At 37.3% G+C, this 19,852-nt stretch overlaps 1 protein-coding gene across 3 annotated transcripts in view; it reads right to left on the bottom strand.

Moving 5' to 3' along the window:
• LOC107218316 overlaps positions 1 to 10,799 on the bottom strand; it is a 50,413-nt gene extending 39,614 nt beyond the window's left edge. For all 3 annotated transcript variants that reach the window (XM_015656148.2, XM_046731344.1, XM_046731345.1), the window contains exon 1: positions 10,373 to 10,799. In XM_015656148.2, the coding sequence (XP_015511634.2) occupies positions 10,373 to 10,447 (75 nt within the window). In that variant the 5' untranslated portion in view covers positions 10,448 to 10,799. The remainder of the gene's footprint in view (positions 1 to 10,372) is intronic.
• Between the last annotated feature and the right edge of the window lie 9,053 nt (positions 10,800 to 19,852).

The raw sequence follows: 19,852 nt of genomic DNA, 5'->3' as shown, positions 1-19,852 counted from the left end.
GACTTTCTGGTAAAAGCTACAAAACTAATTTTCATTTTCCACCTAGAACTATATTTTTCGATTGTGGTAAAAAATGAAAATAATTAAGGACTGAGCGGTAACCGGAACTAAAAATTTCTTTCAGTGTGAATTTGAAATCTTCGTTCGTGATATTAGACGCGCAATCTTGAAGTTTTTAAATCTGGTTTAAGATTCGTAATCAGTAACCCCAAAAACTTGTAATTTATATGAAATATGTATGATGTGTATGTGTAGAGCGGTAATTTCTCGGAAATGAATTATTCCTGTAATTTTCAACATTTCTCTCAATCAATTACTTTCTAACACTAATAATTTACATTATGTCGCAACAATTACTATCGAGTATTGAAAACCTGTTAGTATACTATCAGAAATAGTCAAAAACTCAAAGAAATATCTTTTCAAAGTTCTCTAAATATACAAAAAAATGGATATAAAATCGGTCGTAAGAATAATTACTACGGTGATTCAAAGGGTTTAGTTTTTCTCACATCATCTCAGGATGATACGAAATACGTGTAGGAGTATAACGTTATTTTCCACGACATTTGTACCGCGTATAGCAATCGTCGTTTCCGCGAAGCGACATCATAGTCGAACTTGGCAAATAACCACGCTCTCATTTCATCATCTCCCTTGGGTATTTCTACCGGCTTACTTCCGCAACTCTCCGCTTCTCTCTCTTTCCTATCTCTCTCTCTCTCTCTCTCTCTCTCTGCCAATTTTTTTTTTTTTTTTTTCACCCCTCACTATCCTCCTTCTCCGTTCTCGTTCGACGTTCTCCGCATACACGGATGCTGCACAGCTTCTCTCGCACAAAGACGACAGTCCTCCGTCCTCCAGGCGAATACGGGGTCACGATAAAGTGCAGTTAATTCCGGAATTACTCGGATGCCAACCAACCACCGTACCGACCAGAACCACCGCGACCTCACGATTCCGGTAATTACCAGGTTACGGAGCAACGATTATCGCTTGTCGTGCAACAGAATCCGAGTCTTGAATCGTTGTCGCTTTTTTATGGTCGCAATTGTACGGAAACATGGAGGATTCTGTAGTAGAATTCACAACGTTGTGTCTTTAATCAATTTCTCACAGATTCATTCGCTTTGATGACGCTGTAAGAAGAATAGGTTAATTGAAATAGATAAATTGGGTAAAAAAATTTACTTAGTATTTCAATTACCGGCGTTTATTTGGTTCAAAATAAAAGTTGGTAGCATGAAACCAAAAATCTTCAGAAATCAATCCTGTCGTACGTATTGCTTTATATATTTTTAACTTGACGTTTATCTGTTTTTCATAGAAAAAAATACAGTTATTGTAATCATTCCGAAAATGAAAAGTTCAGTTTTCACTGGATATCCACGTATTGAAGTTTCGAGAATCACTTCCAATCATACACGGTACTCATTTATGTATGTAATCGATCTTTTTGTCCGATGATATTCCGAGAACGTGTTACCGGATTTCAATTATTTTGGTCTCAACCGACGCGGCATTTCCAAACTTAGAACTTATTAGATAATGGCTTTGATCGGTTCGGTATTTTTTGAATTACTTAAATAACAAAATTCCAAAAAACAAATTAAAAATTATGATATTTTGAGAATAAATAAATGGATTTGAATGAAAATTGGTACTCTGAGGATTTTTGGGCCGCTAATCACGAATCTAAGGTCTGACTTGCAAAATTTAAATTTGGCCCATTCAATAAGCTGAAAACACTAAAAACATTTCTCTATTGATAAAAATTGATACTCGTCGATTTTTTAGGTTCACTCATCACGAATCTGACGTCAGATTGCGAAATCCAAAATGGCGATCCAATATGGTTCAAAAAAATCTAAAAATAATCCGATTTTGGTAGAAATTGGAGGCGGAGGTTTTCTGGGGAACCGATAACGAATCCAAGGTCAGACTAAAAAAATTTCTAATGATGGATCCATTATAGTGGCTTAAAATAAAAAAAAACGTCAAATTTTCACGTAACATGGTATCCAAGGGGTTTAAAATCTTTGATCACAAATTTAAATTTTTAGTTCGAAATTGGAATTGGATATTGTTCTTTTTTGTTTTTTATGACCTTGGTATCTATCGGCCAGACTAAAGCAGTTCATTTTTCAATAATTTTTCATCGTCATGTTTCAGTTAATTTTCTAGATTTTGAGCCAATGTATCGCATCAATAACTTCGTCAGACTAGTAAAAAAGTATTCAGAAGTAGCAAAATTTTTGTAATCAACTGAAACGAGATAAATTGAGTAAACGAAAGATTTCACGCGTCACGTTTGATAAATAATTTGCAGACGAGTGTATGTGTGCTTTTTTTTTCGCGCGCTTTCTCGGTATGAAAAATTTGTCGCCTTTTTTTTGTTGTAAATGTATATACGAGGTATACGTAGGTGCCTGACAATGAACAGGTATTACTATAGGACATAGCTTAAAGAACGGGGGCGTAAATGGTCCAGACGATGAATACACAAGTGCGTTCTTTACGCACGAGGATAAAAGCTGCCAGGCTAGAAGCTCCGAAGCTCCGATATTACGCGCTCATATACATATCTATGTATAATCCATCGTACATGATACAGGGTACGTGAAACATGGTTTTTTGAGAGTGCTGAAAGTTCGCACGCGAATATGTAATAATTCTTTGCCCGTGAATGTATCTTGAATTTTGAATACCGAGTTTTCAACACCGTCGACTGGAAACCCCGGCCCCCGTACTTCACTCGTATAAAAGCAAATAGCTCGTGTTTTGCTGTTTACGACATCGTCAAAACACACATTCGCCATCCACGGACCCGGTGAGAAATCGGCAGGAGGGGAAAGAAAGGGCTAAAATTTTCAACCCCGGTTATTATTATATCACACGCTTTTTATTCACGACGGTGATAAAGATTGTCTCGTTAATTTAAGGATGATTATTATTAAATCTCCGGAGGTGACTTACATTACACATTTTAAAAAGCCTCACTCACACTTTAATTCAACTCAGCGACTGGATTTTTCCGAAAGTGAAACAATGTTGCGAGAAAGGAGGACCTTCTGTCTTTCGGAACGAAAATAATTTCTTCAATTTTTCAGGCTCCGTTGTGCGTTTCGTTTTTCTTTCTCACCGTCGTTCTTTTTATCTTGCTTCGCCGTTTCGTCCTTTGTAACCTATCGTCGAAAGTAGCTTTTTGCCGCTTTAATCTATTTTTTTTTTTTTTTTTTTTTTTTCAACAGAGACAAACAGAGCCCAAGAAAAAAAGAATTAGGTCCAAATCCGAGTTTTAGGCGTTTAACAAACAGCTTGACTCCTAGCGTTATGTGCCTCACGTATTATACACCGCGCCATTATTTTTGATCTTCTTTAGTCCGTTCGTTTGCATATTTTTTTTTTTTTTCCTTCCACAACAATTTTTCCAAGCGAAATATAACCCCGTATAAGCACACAAATGGACCCAAGTATACTTATGAGATGATATTACGAAGGTAGAGGTGAGGGATTACGATCTGTCTGCGGATTTTAAAGAGAACGAGTCCGGTCGTGTGTTCATCTGTATAAAAATTTTCACCGCGGGGAGAAACGCGCGTTTTAAATCCTGACAATTCTTCAAGTAAACTCTGTTAGACATTAGAATATTTTCAGGCTGGAAAGTAACGTTATAAACGATGATATTTCTTCAAATTAAATTTGCGAGTACAAGAAAATGGTTTCATTTCGTTTGATTGAAATCTCTTTAATATCAATATTTAAAATCTTCCCGTGACGTGATTTTCAAATATTACAGAGCTGGAAAATGGCAAAATACATGCAGTATAATCATACGATCAATATCGATATTACAATATGTATACATATACACTGATTCTCAGGCTTCATCCAACTAGGTTTCACTTTAACTTTGATACGTAGGCACGTGAAGTTATAGCATCGCGTCTAGCAAGTCGCAGCTTTCTTGTTGCAGGATTTCAATTAACTGGGAAAGTTCTTAACGTAAAAGTTTCGAAAAATTTCAGCTCAATTTAGCGCTCGGCTTACGCTAAGCTTGCAGTCTGACACGTAACTTAAATTGTACTTATGTGAGCGAGGAAGTTTATCATCCCTGAAATTTATGTAACGTCTGCAATTTTTCCACGCATGTACAGTTTTTATAAAAAAAATTTGATAAGCGTATATTCGCAGTAGTTTTTGGAATATTCTTCTTCTCCACTTTCTCCATCCTTCGACGTGATGCTGTAGAGCTTTTTATACGCCGAAGGAACGTGACCATCGTGAAAATCTTTGTGCAACGTAAGCAGCCTCTTTAAATCTGCGTGGTCAGAATTTTCTGGATCGAAATTTAACCGGTTTTATTTCGTCGAGTATCAGCAGCAGAAGCATGAAATTTTTAAGCTTAATGTAAAAAAGCTCTGAAGAAAGGCGGGTAAACGTCGCGAATGAAAATGTCCAATTAAATGAAAAGCTGAGAGACGGAGGAAACTTTTCTAAGCTTAAATTTAATCGCCTTGATACTTGTATCAGAAATAAGCTATTAAAAGTAAACAAATTTATAGTCTGGAATAGGTTTTGAATATCGCGAACAATATGCCCGATTTTTTTTCTCCACGCGATTCCGGTGTTAGAGCTTTTTCGAACGAACTCGCGTTATCAGGTAAATCCTTTTACCGATTTAATCTCCTACGCGTAGGAAGAAGTGCTCGCCTAATCTGGGAGGACATAATAAACAGGCACAGATTCGCAAAAGAGGATCTCTTAAGCTGGGGCCTCTTAATCGGATTTTTTTTCAGTTACCGGACTTTTTTGTTTAAGAAGGTTGGTTGGATAAAAATCGATACTTTTTGTCTTTCTTCGAAGAGCGGATATTGCTTTGAGAATGTAAAAATCATTTTTTTCACTTCATTTCATGTTCTACAATGGCTCATTTTCTGCAGCTGAAAATTATTTTCCATAATTTCACTGAAACGCTTTTCTCATCGTTTAATATTGAATTTTACAACATTGCACCGATATTGATTATGATCAAGATATAGAAACATTGAATCGTCCACTGAATCAACAAAACGGAACATCTGTTTGGGGCGGGGTTGAAATTCCGAATTTGAATAATTCCGACAGCGCCAAATTCCGAAATGACAAAATTCTGAAAATGAGAGGATTTAAAAATCTGAAACATTGAAATTCCGAATGATCGAAGATTTTCAGTTCCGTGAATCTCTAGCTTGGTGAAATTTCACCCCTTTCATCTTTCTTTGTTTTGGATTTTCGATATTTTTACGATCGGGATCCCGGTCATTCCATTTTTTGAGTTTTTTTAAATTTTTTATAACACTCATCGAGTAAACTACACTGTTTAAGCATATTTTAACTTTCAGAATTTTACTACATCGAAACGTTATTTTTCGAAATTTTGTTCTATCGTAACTTGAATTTCCGGAATCCTATATTTCGGAACTTTGAGCCGTCGGCTTTCCGACCATTCAAAACTTTGTTGTTCTGCAAAAGTTTGATTTCTTTACTCCAAGTTTCGCCATAAAATGATTCTGAATTAGGCGATTTCGGAACTTTTCAAATTCGTAACTTCAACCCCGCCACATCTGTCTCGGTGATTTTGTGGAAATGGTGTTTTGAATAAAATGCGCTGTATTTTCAACCATTCTAAAAAAATCTTCGAAGCTTGCGAATATTATAATTTGACAAATATTCAAACACGTGCGAAAACCTTGAAATAAAATTGATAAAAAATGTCGTTTTTTGGCCAACCAACCTCCTTAACAAATGAAAAGCCGAAAAAGGAGCTGATTTGAAGGGTGACGGTGCAGTCTCGAGTACTTTATCTCCCCTCTTTCTTTATTCGAAGGGTACGATTCTTGTGGGAATTCGGGAATTTGAGTGCCCGGGCACCAAGCATTCAACTCCATTCGATGACAAAGTGACCAAAGTGTATGTGACAGTCGAATCGAGACCACTTCCTCAGCCACTCGCTTTCACGTATTTTTCTTTCATTCATTTTACACGAAAAGTCCATCAACGGTTTTATACAGCAGGCAGCTGGCATTTTTAGTACTCTTAAACCTATTTCCGACGATTGCTTTTCAACGCTGCCTCACTCTTCAATTTATATACTTACATACACGATGGACACGTGTTACAACTGTACGTACCTATGACAACGACAGGATATTACGCGGAGCTTGACGTATCCGTGCCAAGTTTAGAATTTCAGCTGTTACCCTATATTCGAAAATTGCTTACTCGCGACGATTTAACATCGATCTTAAATTTTCTCATCGTTTCAGTAACACTTGCATAAATTTACAAAGGATGAGGTATTTCGATATGTAATTCGATGAAAAGAGAAAATTTACGGAAAAATGGATTAAAAAATGATTTGATAAAGAGTTGGAGCAAGTTTAAAAGTTTCTACGCTGAAAATAAAGACCGCGAAGAGACGCTGTGTAATTAAGGGTAAAGCTTAGACAGCCACACTTTGTACGTACAACTTTTAGTGCAGCGTGCAAAGTATTTACGGTGTGTAATATAAGTCGTCTGAACTAATAGCAATCAAGTCCATGGCAAACGAATCTATTTCTCATTATCGCTATCTCTCTAAATCTCTTTCTCGCTGCTAGTCGTCATAAATTCAGAGGCGAAAAGCTCTCGGAGAATAAGGGTGCAGCAGTATCCATAAGGCATTCGGAAACTTGCGTTTAAGTATAATTAAAACGTTTAATAAGAAGCCGAGAGGTTCAGATCGGATGGGTATCTTGAATTATACATTATAGTTACGGTGAAGAACTTTGAGGATGAGTAAAATTATGCAGGGAGATGTTTCAGAATTAATTATGTACGCGCAAGGAAAGGGTTTCGGGCTCTATATCTGAGCCCATACAAGGAGGCAGAGGAATCCTTGAACCAACAAAATAGATTCCGTTGGAATCCGTTCACTTCGATCTAGTATCTCTCGCTTGTTCCAAATACAGTGAGGTGAAGCTTTTGATGTGTTTTCGCAATTGAGTCAACTAAATATCATTTCTCTTGAAGTTTACGTACGGTTCCTCTAAGTAGGATATTTGTCGATCCAAATAATTAGGTACTTGAAATGAAATAAGTACATGAATCTAGCCAACAAAATATTTACATCGATCGAATGTCATATTTTGTTGATCTAACCGTAGCTTGTTTAGCGTAAATAGTTGGATCACTTGCACCAATTTGTTTATCAGGTAAAAGAAACATCACATGCTCTTAAACAAGTAGAGAATATATTCATCGTAAACATCAGTACGATAGCGCTATAAACGGCCGCTAGGTGGTGAACTTTCTCGCTACGGAAGTAGCTTCAGAGATAGTTACACGGCCCGGTAGTCGGCTAGTATCAGGCACGTTACAACAGAAGAAAGCGTAATACTCAGTTTGAGATTAACGAAATTGTTATTGACGAATGACGATTAATGTACAAAAAATATTGGCAATATTCAATTTGTACTTCAACGATAAGTTTTCCGGTTTTTACGCATAAAATATCGGGTAAATATCACAAAATTTTGTGTCAACAGAATTATAAATGATTATCATTCGAAGCGTACGTCTTATGCACTTGAATAACTCTAATGTTGAGTCAATGCGAAAAATTTTCATTACAAGAAATTTCATTGCCTGCATCAACTATTGAACTCGTGACTCAACAAAACATGAATTAGAACAAGCTTTATTTATTTTGATACAACAATTTTATATTTTTAAAACAAAATGATCGAGGTGCGTTCAATAAAATTTTTAGTCATATCAATCACACCTTTTTCTTAATACATTGTTCACATTATCGCAAGGAACTCACGCTGTGTTATCTTGAATAAATTGATAGTCAAATACTTGATTCGATTCAATATCAAGTTGTCACAAGTATTTTGTCCGTGAAAACAAACAACATTTTTGTTGAATTAACCAAGTATTGTGTTCGCCGAATCTGACTATAGCATCAAGTTGAATCAAACGAATATCACTTGACTCAAATAATCCTTTTCCTCGGTGTAGAATCTCCTTGTGCTTTCTTAAATTTATTTATTTATTTCTGTAATCATTGTTCAATATATCTGAACAAGAATTTTCTCGCAAGCGTACGTGTCGCTATAATAATTGTATAATATCCGTATCAGAGATTTTGCGTGAAACTCAACTTGGCGCTGCTCCATAAATGTGCGTATCGCTTTGCAGTAGTAACGCCCGGAGTTTGGTCAGCCTTCTCTTCTCGACGACTGATTGTGAAATCACTGTATCCGTTAGCGCCAGCGACTGTTTATGATATTCCATATCTGAAACACCGCCATCGTAGAGTGATGGTGAAATTTGAATATCTCGCTTGTTTATGGTAGGTTGATATCTGCGCCGTGTTTCATCTGTTTTGTAGATGTATTCGCGTATTCAAAACTCTGAGATTCCGTTCGAGTTACGAGTTTAGAGATATACATAGGGGGCATTCCGCGCCAAGTCAACAAACGTCGGATCCTCACCGTTTCTGATTTTGTTAAGAAAATTTATGCAATTGTTCCAAATCCAAAACAGTATTGTCAATTTTATCAGTTTTTTTTTTTTGAGAAAATGTGTTTTACTTATGATGTTTGAAAACTAACCTGTCTTTTGCCGTAATTTGAAAATTCGAAGCAATTCTCAAAATTTTTATTCAGATATTAAGATTCTTAAGCCTAGACCCAGATTGGACCCTTCCTTTGGAAATTTTTTTTATCTACAATAGGATCAATATTTCCAATATTCAACAATTGATTGCGCGATCAATCGGTAGATGAAATGATTCCAAATCGATTTAATATAACTGAAAAAAAGCATATCTGGTTTTGAAAATCGTACAAAATTATCATTACTCAGCAGAAACTGTTCTAGGTTTTTATAAAAATATACATATCGTGTGGATTAAAAAGTCGTATTAAATGACGGCTTAGACAAAAGTTTTAAAAAATATGTGGGCCTTAGTATGTAGACAATTGTAATACTACAAAATGGGGGTGAAATCTGAGATTATACGAGTCAATGGTGAGTCGCTTTTTTCGATGCCTAATAACCGTGTAAACATTTTTGTAAACCATCGTTGACTTCAACGTTCAGATTTTTTATTTCTGTGGCAGAGGCCAATCGTTCGAATACACTTTGCTACGTTCTTTGATCTTTCTAGTCAACCGTTCATACTTGTTACGCGGTACAGAACCGCATCATGAATGTGAATGAAAATTTATTCTGATTTTCATACGTCTTCCAATTATCAATAATCTTCATTTTATCCTGCGGTCATTTTAGATTCTACTACAATTATACACGAAGACAATTTTTTGACGGTGTCAATATTAGATATCGCTCGAGATAAATCTGAATAATTCTTTGAAAAATGCCGAAACGAGCTTTTCTTTGAAACGTAATATTCACCCGTCTGCAAATACAGGTTTTCTTAGCCTGAGGTCAACGCTGTGGATTGTTAACGAGTTTGTTCGGCTTGCGTCAAAAATTGACGACCTAATCGTCGAGAGGATCGTGAATGTAATTAGTTTTTGCTTTCCTTTTTTTTTTTTTTAAATTTTTTCACTACGCGTCTCCTTTGGATTTCTCATTAGTCGAAGTAACGTTGGCTGCACGCTTTTAAATAAATTGCATTTCGACCCAGATAATGACAATTTTTCATTTCTCGGGTATTGTTTTTAATTCTAACTTCTTCTCTCATACTCATCCTTTAATCTTCTCACCGGTATTTACTTTTTCCTTTCTCTTTTTCTTTCTTGTCGGCAAGATACCACAAACTGGGTACCCACCGCGGGATTCTCGCTCGCGAATCTATACTCCCTTGTCTCACTCTTTCTTCCGTACATTTTCCTTTTGTCTTTCTGTTCAACTGTCCTTTGTCCGACAAGTGAGAAACTTTATCAGAAAACTCTCAGCTCACGTTCCACCTAAGTTTGCGCACACGTGCCTCGGTTCCTTATTTAATTGCCTATCGACTTTTGATCAGTAATTTTATTTTATCTTTTTCTTGGCCTTTTTTTTTTTTTTTTCCTTACTCTGGTTTCGTCTTTGTCCTTTATTGCTTTCTACTCTCTAACCTCGACCCGGTCACGTCGAGATATGCTTTGTATTATACCTATTTTCGGTACAGGTTTCCGATACAAACATCCAATTTCTAGCAACCAGAGAGCGATCTTATATTTACTTTCTGACACACAGTCACGCACACGCACACACGCACATACATGTATAGTAATTATTCTTCACGTTCATGTGAAAAAAAAAAATCGAATCACGCGAAATGTCAACAGTTCAGCATGTGTCCATACTGTGATAAAAATTGCAAACAACTTACTCCTGTGTAAATAGCGCAGGCGATACTTCCTCTGCGTACGGATCGCCAGCAACAACACGATTGCATGATTGCCATGCCGCGCGCACATGGATTTTCGTAACCGTTGCGACTCTACATTTCACTTTGGTGACAGCGGTGGGATTCGATCGGTGGAGCCGATGCTTTTAACGCTCTTTAGCCACGATCGCATAATATTTGTAATAATTTACATAATATCTATGTTAAAAAATTGTTTATCTAAAAATTCTTTTCTTCTATTTTCTCGTACTCTATTTTTTTTTTTTATTAATATTTTTTTCTCACGCTTCTTTTCGAACTGTTTCAAGCGGATTCCGCTTCGAAATCAATTTCTTTACAAAAATCTGATCCCTCTATCGTCTCGCCACGTTTCCCGTCGACCGAGACAGCTTTGCGCCGACTAGCACTGACCGCGCCACCCCGAAACGTCAACCCCGTTTCGCTCTCGTCTTACCCCCGCCTCGTATCGCTTTTCGCCGCCACGCGTACTCCGGAAAACGCAGGCGCCCTGCTGCCGCACATTTCTCCATTTCTTCTATCCACCCTTATTCAACCCACCTTGTAGTCAGTTTCTTTAAATCCTCCTGACTTACATTTATAGTCAAGGTACCTACACCTATCTTGCCAAAACTTAGATCAACTGTGCAATACAAAAGGGGGGGGGGGGGAGAAAGAAGAACATAATTATTCAGTATAATTCGACCCCATCACAAAAAAAGAACCTCTCGTTATTTGAAAAGGAACTTATTTTTGACGCGGCATTTTTTTTTTTTTCTATCTTTACCGCGGATTTACGTACGCGTTTACTTTTGATTGAAAACATGGTTATCGTTTATATTATACCAACTCGAATATTTTAAGCAGTTTCGTATAATTTTTTTTTCTTATTTTTCCCTTCCTAAGTTTATTACGCCTGAAATGGAATGTGATAAAAAATGTTAATCCATCGGCATCAGAGATGATTATACAAATGAAAAGAATCGTTGAAATGGAAATCTTTTAAGTCACATCGAGAGAAGGGTGCTCATTTACGGTTTAATTATTCTCGTATAACGATTCGGAAATTTTCGTCTGATCATGTACGGAAGATGACGCGGCATTACGTGGACACGAAATCGGGGGCGTTTGTGAAACGGGTCGTAATTTTCTTTACAGTCAATCGGCAGACGCCGGTACTGCGTAATTACGATTAATTGGATAAAAAATTCGCGTGGTTTGACAATCGTCGAATAATTCTCAACTGATACAAGTTAGGACAACGTGCAACGGCTAATCATTATTTTTTCACTTTCGATCGACGTGTAATATTCGAGCTTTGAAAGCTTTTTTCTCGTGTTTATGAATTCGCAATTTCGATGGTATGGGCGCAAGTTTGGTCGACCGCTACTGCTTGCAAGATATAAGTGCTACCCAAAAGGCGGTAGCGAGTTTTTTCTTTCATGTTTCTTGAACGTGGGCGATAATCTCACACCGGAGCAAACTTTCGACGATTTTTACTTCTGAGAAACCGATGCTTGAGTATATCTGAAAGCTCGAGCTTCTCTCTATGAGTCTGTGTACTTTGCACACATTCGGCGCCCCCGCACTCCTGAAACCCTTTTACGATTAATCGTGACAAGTTTTAATTGGTCAATCACACCGAATGACTAATTTCGCTATTAAGAGTGATCATTGTTAAATAGCAATCCTTCAGGTATATAAAAAAAAAAATGTTCTGGTCGAAATGGCAGAGAAACGGAATTTTCATGATTTTTTATCACAAAATGCAATTTCGGCAACCATTCCACATAAGCTACACCCCTCATCTTTTGAGAGGCTTATTCTTTTTTGGCCAAAACAAGCTTTTCAGGGTACAAGTGCGAGCGAAATCAAAAATTTTCTCATACTGAAACACTAACACTTCTGCACCCTTGCGGTGAAAGATTCAGAATTGAACGCAGAATTTTCGGTAATATTTTAAGAGTGTTCGAAATGTTGGAATATGGTCATTTGTTTGTTCAAAATGTTAATAGTGCTGAAAAAAAAATTCAAGAAAATATCGTCATGGGATGGGTGTCAGAATAATCAGGATGAAAGATAAGATTTTTGAGAATTTTTTCGGGTTTGAATAATCATAGAGTATTAATGGTTGGTGGAAAAAATCTGAAAAATTTCACGAGTGCTTTTTTGAGACCGTAGAATCGTATGAAAAATCGTGAAGCGAATCGAAAATGGTGAGGGAAAGTCGTTGGTCGAATTGACATGGAAAGACCTATGTACAATAAAAAAAATGACTGAATACTGCCTACTATTCGAAAGAAAAATGAAAAAGAAAGATTTGTTGCACCTGAAAATGACAAGAATTAAAACGCGGGTTTACATGATCGATGTTACAACTTTTTGTCTCTCTCACTTTCAAACGAGATCCGACCGATCAGGAAAGGCATTATACACACAATGTATTTTCTTTCTATCTCTACTCACGTCACGGCTCCGAATCGTATCTCACCTGGTGATACATCGCCCAATTTTACTGACACGAGTCTGAGATACCGCGACTCTATTTCACACGCGTGAATTACGTGACTGTTGAACGATCGATAGATCCGCCATTTCGAACAAAATGGCGTTCACCGTACCGATCAGCTGATCGATTTCTGCTCAACTGTGCGAACGCAGTGAATCTAATAACTTCGTTACGAACTTCCGGGCTTTCATTTTATTGCGTCAAGTCGATACTCGGTAAAAAATGCGATAATATAAACGATTTATTATAATAAATTTGTTGCTCTTAAAGTGAAATATCTCAACCAACCATGCAAGCGTATTTTTATTTATTTATTTTTCTTTTCTCTCCGTGTAGATATTTCGGACCCTTGTATATTATAGAGTTTCTCGACGTTACTCAGGCGTAAGAATTAAATTGCGTGTGCGAAAGTTTAGACAACCTAATTACACGTATAACGTCGTAGACTGATTTGCACGCTTTCTCTAATGAATGTATAACTTATATACGGATAATATAATACTTGAATCGTCAAGTTTATACTCGGTAGAAACAGTGCCTTCGTTTGGTATGCAAATTGAATAATTAACAGGTGGAAGTCGAGCGACGAGTAGAATAACAGAGGGAAAAGTGAGAGGTAGAATTTTTGTTTTTCAAATCATTTATCAACGATCACCTGGTAAAATACACGCGTTTAGAAATCAATATTTTCAACTGAAAGCGCGCATTGCATATACCGTTGCTGTCGATGTTTTTTGACTCAACAAACAAACAACGAAAAAATAACAGTTATTTAACAGGGCGAGCATCACTCGCTAACCATTGCACGCGACTCGTCGTTTTTCGAGGGAGAATTCGTCTCGTTAAACCTATATCGTCGAGCAGCAGCTGCAATTCTGTTTCGCATACGCGTGTTTGCTGAAACGAGGATAAAAGTTGGCAAACTGATATTATTAGAAGGCGAATGAATGAATGAATTTCATTTATTATGCCGTGGTATAAAGTTGGATCAAAGGCCAATGAAAGGATACAAGTAATGTACAAGTGGATGAAAATTAAAAACTAGAAAGCAAAGACGACGTGTCTTTGAAAATTGACTCGTTTCGGCTTGTTGGCGTATTTTCGCATCGAAATATACTTATAAATATTATGAAAATTGTGTTGTCGATTCGGATCTTAGAAAAATTGATGCTTTCTATATCAAGTTTTTTTTTTACAGATGTTTTAAATTTGTTCCAGACTTTTTATCAATACGAAAATCAATTGGTCTTATTATATTTATATAAAGTAGTCCTTAACGAAACTATGCGTAATCTTTCGACTAGAGTGTAACAATTATTGTATCTTATTGGAGGTTACTAAATCAGTATTTTTGGATTTTTACACCCAGCAATACTACACTTTTATTTATCCGTATTAAAACGTGTTATATATATGAAAGAGAGATAGATAGATAGACAAATAGATTGATAGATAGATGGATATTTTATCATTATCCGCAAGAATATTGGACAAAAGTACTATATTACGTAAAAGTTTACATACATCACGTAGTGACCAAGAGAAAAGAAAACAATTAAAAAAAAAAAAAATAACATAAAGAAAGACAAAATCGTTAAATTGTTTTCAAACTAAAACTTGCCTAGAGAGAGAGAGAGACCGTGATATATCGACACGCAGGCAGCAGCTAGTGACGAAAAGTAATTGGAGTAATTGGGTCTCTGGAGGGGCAGCAAACTTTTACACTTTATTGATAAATTACCTTTCACCTTGTCAATCATTTTGTGCAGGCGTGAATTTCATCCTCGGAAATTTTGCTCAGCAGCAGCTGTGTGATGAGATTTCGACGATTGATTTCGGCTAGAACCGGTTTCATATCTAGCCTTAGGTACAGCATCTTTCTGTCGTAAGATCGTTTAACACTCGAATTGGATGACCGTTATAACTGCTTAAAACCCGGGTCAACGATCTCGGCGATCCTAGCCTGAGATACCTAACTACTTTGGTCTTGATATATTACGCTAGAAATTATCGGGCTCAAGTTAGTTCGCTTTACCGATCATTGCGAAATTCGTTCACAACTCTTTGCACTTTCGAGAGATAAAGTTCCTTCAGTTACGACAAGACTGATTGCCGGAGATAAACTTTATACATCGAAGATTTTCGAATAAAGTATAAAACGTTCCCTAACGACCGGGCCATTTGAATCGGCGAAACTTTCGGGTCGAACAGAGTCATTATCCTTTCCAACAGAGGGCTTTCATCATACTTAATATACATCACTGATTTAACACCGGAGATCGAACATCAACGTTCAATTTACGTTGACATAACTGGAAGTCGTTTTACAACAGGAAACGATCTGCTTTTATGTACCTATAGATGTCTACAACGTATAAAGATCGCAACGATTAACTCTACAGGCAATTCCGTATAACTATTTGAATTGAAATTATATTCTCTTCCGACTCTGAATAAAGAATTTTTGATTTTTTTTTTTTCGCACTTTGCAAATCAAGCCTGAGCTCGTAAACAGAGTTCTGAGAGGGTGACTTGATGTATGGTATTTTTCTCAAATATTCTTCACGTCATGTGGTCATATATGCACCTAACGCTGCGAGATAAATGCGAAAACGTTGTTGAAAATTCTTCATCCGAGATACATATTTTTTTACTTCAAGGGGGATATTAATCGCATTATATACGGAACATTATTATACCGGATTTATTATCCGACGTCAAAATGTATAATACCTTTCGTTTCTTTTCATAGGATTATTATTATTATCGTCATTGTTATCAAAAATTTTTCATTTTTTCCCCCCTCATTGTTCTTGTGGTAAATTACAAAAGTTGGGCTGCGAAATGAGTTACACTGGTAAATGGTTCGAATTTGTCAGGCTGCAGATTGAGGGAGGGATGTGGCGGTGTATTTAGGTATCCGAAAATCAAACCGAACTCGAGAGTTTCTAAGCCCGTGGAATCAATACGGCGTAACATGACTCTTGAATAAATCTTGTAACCCCGAGGGGCGCTGGATCGGAGAAACGCTTCTTTCTCTCTCGCTTGCCTGCTCTGCCATTTCTTTTTTTTTATCTCGATATTGCTGGAAGAGAGACACAGTGAAAAAATTGGAACGAGCAAAGATCGACGACTAGCGAGGATGAAAAATAACTTCGAGGAGGATGGCGGCAAGCTCCGGTATCACCTTCCAAATCATCCGGCGTTAAGATTGACGTGAAACTTGGTCCGCTGGTTTCGATTCGTCGATTCCTCAAATTTAAGCCCTCGGCGACTGGGTTTCAAATATATACCAAAAACGAATAAAGCAGTCGAAGCGTGAGACTACGCGTTGAAAATGTATCCAAGAATTGATTAAACGTGATTGACATACTGCGCGAATATATCGTACCTGTAGAAAATAAATTAATGGCACACTGCGTGTCACATCATCGCGTAAAAAAAAAAAAAAATAAAAGAAAATGCGTCAACTTTGAGAAAAGATTAAATTTGTTTTGAAATGGTATAATTCACACTATATGCTACGCCTCTATATAAAAATCCTGAAAATAATCTGCGGGAATAGAGGAGTTTTCCCTCTGGTGAACATGGAAAAGTCACGGAAACTCATTTCGAAGTTCGAGTCGTGGTTATGAGTGTCCAACCGAGTTAAGAAGTGTTTGGAAATCGAGGGAATAGGTCGCATCACACGACATGTACTTATATGTCGAAGAGATGCATCGACTGTTAAACATATGAATTGGCGATCAGTCACGATGAATTTTATCCACCTCTCGGGATTTCGTATATCACCGCCGTCACGTGTGGATAGGTATGCATACACGTTATTCATTCCTGCGTGCGATATTTGAACGAGATTGACAAATAGTCGACAGCTGACACTTACCGCAGACAACTTGAACTTATAGAACGATCCGATTTTCAACAACGTTTCTCCCCGTCATATTTTTCTAAAATTCTGATGATAAATTTCTGATGGAACGTCGCTTTACGCGTCAGAGGTTAAAAAAAGTGTCTCATTTTTACCTCACGTCGTGATCTACATTCCATCTACACGGTATTCACACGTCGTATTGCTGTTTTTTTGTCTTATACGCTGAAGTATGTAGACAATGAAATTTTTCATAATTCACAGCGATACGTGCCGATTTACAGTCTGAAAAGGAAATTATCTGACAGAATATGATCGTTAAAACTGAAAAGGCCTAAAATTGTCACATTTTTCTAACTAAAAAATTTGCAAGTCAAAGTACTGTCACTTCTAAGGCAAACGAAACCTTTACAGTCCTTGAGAAAGTTGGCGTTTCAAGAAAAATCGTTCGTACGTTTATGCTTATGCTATTTTTAAGCCAGCATGTAGAGAAAAAACATGTTTCTCCATAGCATTTTAAAATATTTACCAAATTTGTGTAATTACTACGCATATTTGTCGAGACATGGTCCGGCAGAAAATTGAATTCAAACGGAAAACCGGAGGATATATTGAAGCTGAAGTTTCACAACCCAAGGTTGAAATTTTTGTATCCTCGAAAAGAGTAGCGGAATATTAAAGGTGCCAGAGTGATTGTAACAACACCTCAAGCCTGTCTATTTTGTTAGTTCCTCCTTCTATTCTTGGTGCAGAAATGCTTCTGTCAACCGCATACAGGTAGAGAATAGATATCCGAGGGTGGTTCTGGATACAGATTCCCTTACAGACACTTAACGCTGAACAGCTGAATGATCGGATGATCGATAAAGTCAATCATAGTGGGCATATCCTCCACTTTCGATCATTATAGAAAAGGGTTTGTGTCTTGGCTAAGTGTCGGTAAGTGTCGGTAAAGAAATCGGTATCCAGAACCGGCCTTGTATATTATCTACTGTAGAACAAAGTTGTTTAATATCGACGCAGAGTACCGTTTGCAACGACCCTCAAGACGGTCTTGATGGATTGTTTGAAAGTTCTTGTACATACGTGGTTTGGAACGTGAAATACCGAGCTGCCGTATTATCATTGCACATATTATGCAGAGTACAGATCGAATGTTGGCCAAGGTGTGTAAGTGCTTCGTCCGTGAATTGCACACATACTCTTAGATGGTACACAGAGTCCGCGTCGCGAAAACTTTTCCGCTGTGGGGGCCGGTGGCTGTAGGAAAACTTTTCGTTCCACGGAGTAAACAAATTGTCCATAAGGGAACGTGCGGCGTTACGTAACTGATCGCTCGACTTTACGGCTCACACATCCATGTGCAGTATCACCAGAGACAAATCACTACGTTTCGTCGTTATTTTTTCGATGTCGCGTACACTTGTGTTACTTATTGGGAAATATCGATCCCTCTTGAACACGGATGTAGGATATACGCAAAAGATGGAGAAATTTTTACCTCGTTACGTAGCCATGTTTACCCACCGGGGATCATTATGGCTGAAGAATGACGTCTGATGATCACCCCGTGGAGAGTTCGAACGCGATTTTACTTCGCGAGCACTTTTTCTTATACGCCCCGTTTTTGCTTCTCTATTTTTTTTTCCAACGTCTTTTTCTTCAATGCGGTGGTCCAAGCGGACTCGGACCAGGCCGAACGAACTCCGAGACGACGAGCTGTCATCCTGATTACATTCTCGTTCAATTTACCCTTTCGTCGGCAAATTATTATAGTCGGGTAGTCACTGCGGCTATATCTTCAACAGCTAGTAGAGGCGGCTAGAGATATAGAAGGTCGTCAAGAGTAATTTCAGACCGTAGATATCAAGAAATCAGCTGTATTATAGACGATGTAACGAACCTCCTTTTCAATAAACTTTTCATCAACAAGGCTTCAACATACCGGGAGTTTTATGTTGAACCCGTCGTTTAGTTTCGTAAATCTCTTCAAGAAGCAGCTATGGTTGCCTGTTTCCTAACATTGAGCGGTCAGTTTCACAAAAAACTTCTGGCAAAATAAGAGGTTACCGGGACAAAGTAGACGTAGCAAAAAAGAACATGCCGCTATGGTTATTTGAATTACACTTGTCTGTTTCCATTCACTCAAAATTAACCAAAATATTATTTCAGTGGGATTTGAATTGAATAAATTAGGATACGATCACTGGTAAAAATTATTCACGTTTGAATTATTTCGTGCAGCAGAATTAGCTGCAAGGAACAGAAAAACGGATCTAAATGAAATTGGGATTGAAAATATTCTTGTTCGACCTGCGCATGATTAAAAGGTATAATAATAGTATTAATAATAATAATCACGTCAACAGCGGCTCTCTTAGAAACGGCCAGCCCAGGTAATAGCATGCGGTTTATTACCTGCAAGATAAACGTGGGTGTGGCTTTTATAGGTTGTAAAATCCTTGCAGAGCTCATTCGAGGTCGACTTGATGACCGCTACCACATTTCCACAAGATTTCCTTTGCAGCATTTCTCCATCTTCTTCTTCTGATTACTCTTCGTTACTAATACTTTTTCTTGTTGAAGAGAGCAGGTTTTTACTTTCATGGGCTATTCGTACCCCACTTGGTGGACTACTTTTTTATGATCGTTAAAAAAAAGTGTGCAGTTGTTATTTTTCACCACTTATCATTTGGTGACTGCACCTGTATAGTGGGTGACGAATAAAATTGAAAAAGAAGAAAAAGCAACAACGTAGATCGGAGAAAAGTGAAGAAGTATCTAATAATCTTGGAACTCAACTCAAGTCTGAATTTTTTATTCATACGGCAGTATAAAATCCGACCAAGCATCACACTGTAAACTAACTTGGACATCTGGTCTAATGGATAGAATTAAACTATATTATACTAACCGCATGTCTGACACACAGACTATTTGTTTTGAAAACTTGTGCTACGGTACTCCATCAGGACGGATGGAAATGAAGGGCGTACGTTAGGTGTACGTGAAACTATTCTGCGACACAAATAACTGTGTATAGATAGGTACTCGTGATGTTACAGAGTCGAAAAGTTAAATTGCG

This window comes from Neodiprion lecontei, chromosome 2, assembly GCF_021901455.1.
Source record: "Neodiprion lecontei isolate iyNeoLeco1 chromosome 2, iyNeoLeco1.1, whole genome shotgun sequence".
Classification (NCBI taxonomy): Eukaryota; Metazoa; Arthropoda; class Insecta; order Hymenoptera; family Diprionidae; genus Neodiprion; species Neodiprion lecontei.
This window is presented reverse-complemented; position numbering and strand designations above follow the sequence as displayed.